This window comes from Atta colombica, unplaced genomic scaffold (assembly GCF_001594045.1).
Source record: "Atta colombica isolate Treedump-2 unplaced genomic scaffold, Acol1.0 scaffold153, whole genome shotgun sequence".
Lineage (NCBI taxonomy): Eukaryota > Metazoa > Arthropoda > Insecta > Hymenoptera > Formicidae > Atta > Atta colombica.
This window is the reverse complement of record NW_017259243.1, coordinates 2,526,121-2,533,525: the sequence shown is the minus strand read 5'-3', so window position 1 is coordinate 2,533,525 and position 7,405 is coordinate 2,526,121. Positions and strand designations below refer to the sequence as shown.

The following is a 7,405-nucleotide window of genomic DNA, read 5'->3' as shown; positions in this document are numbered from 1 at the left end:
ATTATGATAAATTTAGTTAAGCGAGTATTAATATATGTGTACGTATGTATATATGTTGTATGTGATACGATATATATATATATATACTATATATATGTATTAGGAGATAATTTTAAAAAATATATTGCAATGAGAAAATGTAGATGATGATTTTGATTTAGTTACTGCATTTTTTATGCAAATCTATCTTCTAATACTACTACTTTATCTATAAACGCTAAATACCTAACGCTTACATAATCACAAAACTAAAATCGCAAATTTTATTAATAATATACTAAAATAAAAATAATATAGTTTATAATATAGTTTATTTCTTTTGTGGCTTTCAAAGAGATAATTGTTCTTTTATAATTATAATTAAGGTAAATTGTTACAATTACCTATATAACAACGTTTCAAGTAGTAATTAAAATGGTAATCATGTAGCTATTTTACATTTAACATTCACTCACCTCGATGATGCTGATACAGATCATGAGGTAGGGCGGTCGTATCCGGAAGCTCGGCTTCCTGGATGGCAGTGGATATCTGAGCGTTGGTCTGGGCGTGACTTCATCGTCACGTATTTTTTTATAGGAGGACGTGACGATGATCGGTGATTCCGGGGAATAGGGCGAGCCGGGTCCCGAGTATGTCGCATCCGTAGAATCCGACGATATCGTCGACAAAGTCGGCGAGTTTTCCAGCAACGCTGCCTCGGCGTCCATTTTAGTATCTTAAACGAACAGAAAGAATTACGATTATTACCGCAAAATAGTACACTTTAGATAAATGTATACATTAAGAAAAATATATTTTAAGTGGAATGTGCAATACACAACGCATTATTAAACAAAATACAATGAGATAATTTAGATTTAAGTGCTTGTCTAATGATTTATTTGAAAGCTTTCTAATAAGAAAGCTATTTGTAATATATCTAAAATAAATGTATTTGTATTTAAAATACATATAGAAATATTATTCTAACATTTAACTTTGACAATATTTGGAATTTCTCGTAAACTCTGCTTCTATTATACCTGTGTTTTTCAATGTGTTTAAGGTTTAAGGTTACTTGGATGATTTATTTATATAACGGTCTTGTTCTATCTTATTGTTTATAATATAATGTAATATATAAACACACACACACACACACACACACACACACACACACGCGCGCGCGCGCGCGCGCGCGCATATTCAATCAAAATTATAGAATTTACAAAACTTCTCTAAAAAAGAGATGAGATTATATGTTGCAATATAAAGAATCTGATTTAACGTATATAGTTTTTATTTAATAATTTTATGTCTTGCATGTTAGAGAATGTTCGTGTGTATAATAAAATCAAGAAAGTATATTACATGTGTTTTTTATCTGAAGATAAAAGAGAGAGAAAGAGAGAGAAAAAGTGGAAGCCGCTGAAAGTCGAAATAAGACTTCAATCACAACTTTATGAGGAGAGATATTTATAAATTTTCTTTTTCATGTAACGATAATCATTGAGCCATTACACGTAGTTCTACAATCCTAGTAACGATTCTGGCTCTCACCACTGCAATGAAGTCAGCCTTTTGGTAGCTTAGTTCGCAGATATCGTCAGCTTTCGTCGGCCTCTCCCATGTGGAAGCCTGCCTCTATAATTCAGCCGCAAATCCTATAATGGCGCGAAAGACGTGTTTCGTGAAGCAATTTGCAGAACGGCGCAATTTGTACGCCTGCATACGTTACGTATAGGCAGAGGTTAATTTTGAAACGATACTTCGTATTCAGAATTTATCATGTATAAAGTGACTCGTAAACGGAATAAAGCAGTTAAAGGAATTGAGCAGATTTAACAAAAAGATCAAAAAGGAAAATCTAAATTATATAAAATTAAGGTAGTCTAATTATTAAATAAAGATAATTTCTATTATCAAACTATTATTATAAGACCTCACTGTTTAACTTTGATGACGCCAGAGAAACGTAAAAAATTATAAATATAGATTCAACAATAATAACATAATTTTTTTAATACAGAAATGGCAAAATTTAAATTTAATTTATATAATAATCAACATTACTATTTATTATTACATAACATATTTCAAAAATATAACACATTAATGTGTGTGTGTGTGTGTGTGTGTGTGTGTGTATGTGTGTGTGCGCGTGCGCGCGCGCGCGTAATATATATTAACACAATTAGCTCGACTAATTTATTGTTACTTCTGTAATATACATAATATCACTGTGTGTGTGTCTCTCTCTCTACAGTGACCATTAATTAATTTTCTAGATAAACAATTCGTGATGATTATCATGATTATTCTTCTTTATAGCATAGATACTTCAAATCATTCATGCAATATGTTATAGATATTTTAATAGTTGTCCATGTAAACATTACAGTTGATTACAATTTTCTTTTATTTCAGTAATGTTGTTATTCTCGAAATGATTAAGTCAGTTTACAATGATTGTCTATTAATTCTGTCTCCTGAGGATACTTGATAATCGTTTCAGTTTTTTCATAATTTCGATTGTTTGTAGTCATTGTGTAACAAGAATTTTGGTACTTATACTTTCAATATTTATGAATTTTAACAAATTATGCATTTTCGAGATGAATGTGCAGATTCAACATAGATAGAAAGAAATATTGAATCCAAATCTACGGTACGTTCTTCTTGTACTTCATCTTAATATTTATCTGATGCATCGTATAAATGTTCTTCTGAGACATCCGAAGACAGTTTCCATTCTGACTGAGGTTTGTAAGACAAAAAAACGATTACATACAACCGATTATATATAACTCGTTTTAAATTATCCAGATATATGATCGTGTCATTCAAATATGCTTGATGTCTACGCAATTTGCTTGATAATAGTGATAACTTGCGTCGTGATACTTCAATTATATACGGAATAGGATCCGCATATAACTCTGAACTCCAAATATAGATAACATAATTCTGAAATCCAAATCGATCACATCGTCCTTGATGTCTATGCAATTTACTTGATGGTTGAGGTTTATGTCGTGATGCATCGATTACATGCAGTGGCACTGATGGCAGAACGTAGTCCGTGTCTTCCAAACTGATTATTATATCATCCGAATATTTTATATGCATTTTTTGTGATATTGGAAATTGTGCGGCAAAATTTCGCAATGCAGTTGAATCACCATTAACAATAGAATAATTCGAATCACACATTGGAATCTTCTCATAATTGTTAAATGTCAAAAGAAATTTCGTCAAAAGATATGGACCAAGCTACTGATAGTTGCCACTACGTTCTGTTTCGACTTGTTAGGACTTGCTTCCTTAAATCAAGAAGCGGGTCATAAAAAATAATCGAATTAATCGAAACATAAAAGATAATCGAATAAAAACACTATTGAAACGCGATATCAGCTATATAATACCTATGAACGTTTCTGTATATGATTGGTCACAATTATACAATTATACAACAGCGTGATTTCGCACTTGAACATTGATTCATTTCACGCTAACATTATTTCATCAACGCTTTATTAGATGACGATTTAAAAGCTAATTCTTTTATTATTAACAGCCCATTTCATTGTTCGATAATCAGTTTCCAATCCACCAACGATTTCAGATCATTCGCATATATTAGATTCTGGATAGTTGTAACTTTTTGCATGCGAATGCAAAACATGAGAAGTTATTTTGAATAACAAACATAAATATTTAACACTACAATATATCTGATTTTCATTCTTTTCGACATAATTCTAAATAATTCAAATAAACTTTATGTTATAATTGCAATTATAACAATAATACAAAAATAGAATATGTTCATGTTTGTGAAACTGTGATACATAAAGAGAATATTTGGAATTACAGAGCTCGTATTTGTCAGGTTTAATTCTTCAGAACTATATTCCACAATCAAACTAAAGCCACCTAGTCAACTACTCCTATAGCCTGACCGGCTTAAAACTCGATCTCACGCGTTCTAGACCAAAACGGGCGAAAAGCGGGGCACCAACGGGGAGAATAGCATCACACCGAAATCGCTGGTTTTCGTGGGTATCCGCCAGTTTCGCGGTGTGGCACACCGGGGCTGAAACTCGGCGAGCCAACAATTCAGCGGCAAATTCTAGGGTGACCCGAAAACACGAACCGAACAAAGAGCGTTGACGGTCGAACAAAGAGATCATGAGAAGCGAGCCAACAGAAAAGCAGAAGGAGCCACAAGTTCTCTCACCTTCCGCTTTTCGTGGTGGCCCGGTCGACAAACATATTGTTCTTATCTGTCTCTTCTATCAGTACCACTTCATTTCTCTATCTCTCGAACAGATTTATTTGCCAGTGTACCGCAATTCCAAATGCACGCGTAATGTCTATGCACGATGTCGAGCGAATAATGCATAACTGTATTCACGTAGTTCGCGTTGCACCATAAATGCCTGCAAGCTCGTTGGCGCTTATTAACTTTAGAATGTTCCTTTTGAGACCCCATTGCTTTTTCATACAGCACTCTCTGTACTTTGAGTTCAATTTTAGCTCGTGTTAACTTATTTAAATAATCCTCACTTATAAAATACATAAAATAATTAAAATATAGGACAAGGATAACCTTTCTTTTCCTTTTAAATATTTTTTTCTAAATTAGATTTCTGGAAACTATTCTCTTATTTTTAATTTTGTATTCTCTTCATTATAAGATTGTGCACAAAATTTTTAGTACAAGATGATAGTATCATCTTTTCTCGATCTATATCTTCTTTTCTTCCGTGAGGCAGAGTCGTGCTCGAGCCAACTGCATTATGCTCGGTGCCGCTTCTGGCAAGGGTATTATTAGCTCTTCGCATTATTGTCTTGGATTAACTCACCCATGCAAAAAGCTGTAATTTCTAGTTAACTCGCGCGCATGTTTTTTCTGTAGTTACCCAAGTGATAATAAGTATGAATCTAAATTTGTGGTAATATCGTTGTGCGATGTCAGAAAGTTTGTTCATAATTCCTTATTAAATATTGTATAATTAAAACCTAAATTACCCCTTCTTTCATTTAATAGAAGATTTCATTAATGAAACGATAATGAAATTGTGTATGTCTACAATATTATTATGCATGTCTACAATATTTTCATATTTCTCTCGAAAATATTAAAGTCACGTCCTAGCGCATGAATTTTAAGGTTCATATTTTTACCTTTTTGTAATTTTCTTTTTATATAGTTGAAAAATTTGTGTTAAATTTAACACATTTCATTAAACAATCCACTTTTATATTGATGTAATACAAGAGGAATATGTTAAAAAGTAACACAAAAATTGTAAAAATTAAATTAATTAAAATTAATTACACAAAAAAACATAATATTGACGCAATTTATAAGCAATTATTTTTTCATTAAAATTAACATTTAAAATATGTTAAAATATATTTTATTTATTAATTCATTTATTTTAGAATTTACGTTTTAAAAAACATTATTTTTATGTTATTTGTTCACTTACTCATAAATTCTATTATTTTAATCTAATAAGTATCGAATATCAATTTAACACAAAATATTCCAATAATTACATTATACTAAATACAAAATGTTTTTACTATGTAAAATGTTCCAAGCAAAAATGGATTAAACCCACAATTTATAAGACTTTACAATCTCATATCTGAAATGAATCTTATAAATTATTATTCTTTTTATTAGATTTTAATCTTGTTTATATGACTGCTATTTTTACAAACAAGGAAGAAGAATTTAATTAAAGGATATCGTTTTTATATTTCAAACGGTACAATCGGTTCTCGATATAAACATTCTTGTGCATGAAATGTATTATTTGTATTCGCCTTTGAGGCTTTTGGCGAAGATTATTCGCCTGTTATTCAGGAAGGGCACAAACGAGCCGAAAGCGCAGAGAGAAGCCGCACGGAAGCGGAAGCGCATGGTGCATTTTCGACCGCAGATCAATGAACGTTCGTTCGCGGTTAGCTGGTTGCATTGCACGCGTGTGGCGAATAAGCGAACGAACATGCGTGCATGCGTGCGTGCATTCGTAAAATCTACGGCGGCCGTATTTCGTGCTACGGCGGAATGGGCATGCCGCGAGAACGACGCCATCGTAAATGGCGATTCGCCGCCGTATAATTCAGAAATATCAATTCTACGCGAACATAGATTGTTGATCTAGCACAGTGGTATTAACTCTTTGTTCTCCATTGTGGATGTTTGCGTTGGTCTATGCTTCCGCCATTTTGTTAAATTTACGTCACGGTATTACGTGGAGATGCAACATAGAATAAAATTACACATTAACTAGATAATTATATGTATTACAAACTTTTACACTTGAAATATAAAATCGTGATTCGTTTTACATTTTATGAGATAGCCATCGTGGCGATAAACTTATAGGGTAACTTCGGCAAATACGTTGCGCTGGGATTTACACCGCAGAAGTCAGAAAAAATAGAAGGAATGGGGGGTAATTTTCTCGCAATTACTCTCTTTACATGCCTTTATGTTATATTAGTATAGTGTTACGATTTCAGTTTCTTATTGTTAATATTAATGAAATTATTGTGAGTTGAATCGATTTGTCACTGTGTTAAATAGCATCATCATAAATTATAATCTACATAAAATTATGTGCAAAAGATTTAGTGATTATTTTGTGATACATGAATATAGAGAAATAGTAAAGTATGTTTTTTATAACAAAATACAAATACTTTGTTTTTGTATTCTTTATTTAGTATGTTGTCTTGTATATCCTATCAATTTGGGACATACGGCATTTTAGCGAACGGGATTTATGCCCAAAGCATAAAGTCAAAGTCCGTAGATTAAATTCATTAAATGCAATAAACGCATTACATGAAATATGTATCTCATGTCATAACACTTGTAATACATGTGGGAAGATTGTAATTATTACTTCATATACATATTTATCATTTTTTTCTTATTTCTTAATAACACTTTTTTTTCCTTAATAAACGTATTTTATAAATTATTGTGTCGTTTTTTATATACATACATCATATTTATATACATTATTTATAAATTTTTCATGAGTCGTACATACAAGCCCCCCCTTCCCCTATGAGTAGTCATATATCCCACTCTTATGGGATATATGGCAAAAATGTAAGGATTTAAAAAAGTTTATTTTTTAATACAAAATATTTCAGATTTCTAATATTTTTTTCATAATAGTAGACAATACAAAATTTTTACTGATTTAGTTCGTTTATTTTAAACATAATAAATAATACTTAATAAATTAAGTTTTTGATAGGTGCGGCCTATGTACCGGAGTTATCCTAGATGATTTCTTCAAAATCTTATATAATTAAGTATATATATATATATATATGTGTGTGTGTGTGTGTGTGTGTGTGTGTGTGTGTGTGTGTTGTGTGTGTGTGT

General features: G+C 31.5%; 1 protein-coding gene across 1 annotated transcript in view; it reads right to left on the bottom strand.

The window, feature by feature from the left end:
• LOC108685451 (protein rhomboid-like) overlaps positions 1-1,598 on the bottom strand; it is a 12,860-nt gene extending 11,262 nt beyond the window's left edge. Inside the window, exons 1-2 of the mRNA XM_018190235.1 lie at positions 1,543-1,598; positions 456-718 (exon numbers count right to left, since the gene is read on the bottom strand). Of these exons, the coding sequence (XP_018045724.1) occupies positions 456-710 (255 nt within the window). The 5' untranslated portion in view covers positions 711-718; positions 1,543-1,598. The remainder of the gene's footprint in view (positions 1-455; positions 719-1,542) is intronic.
• Between the last annotated feature and the right edge of the window lie 5,807 nt (positions 1,599-7,405).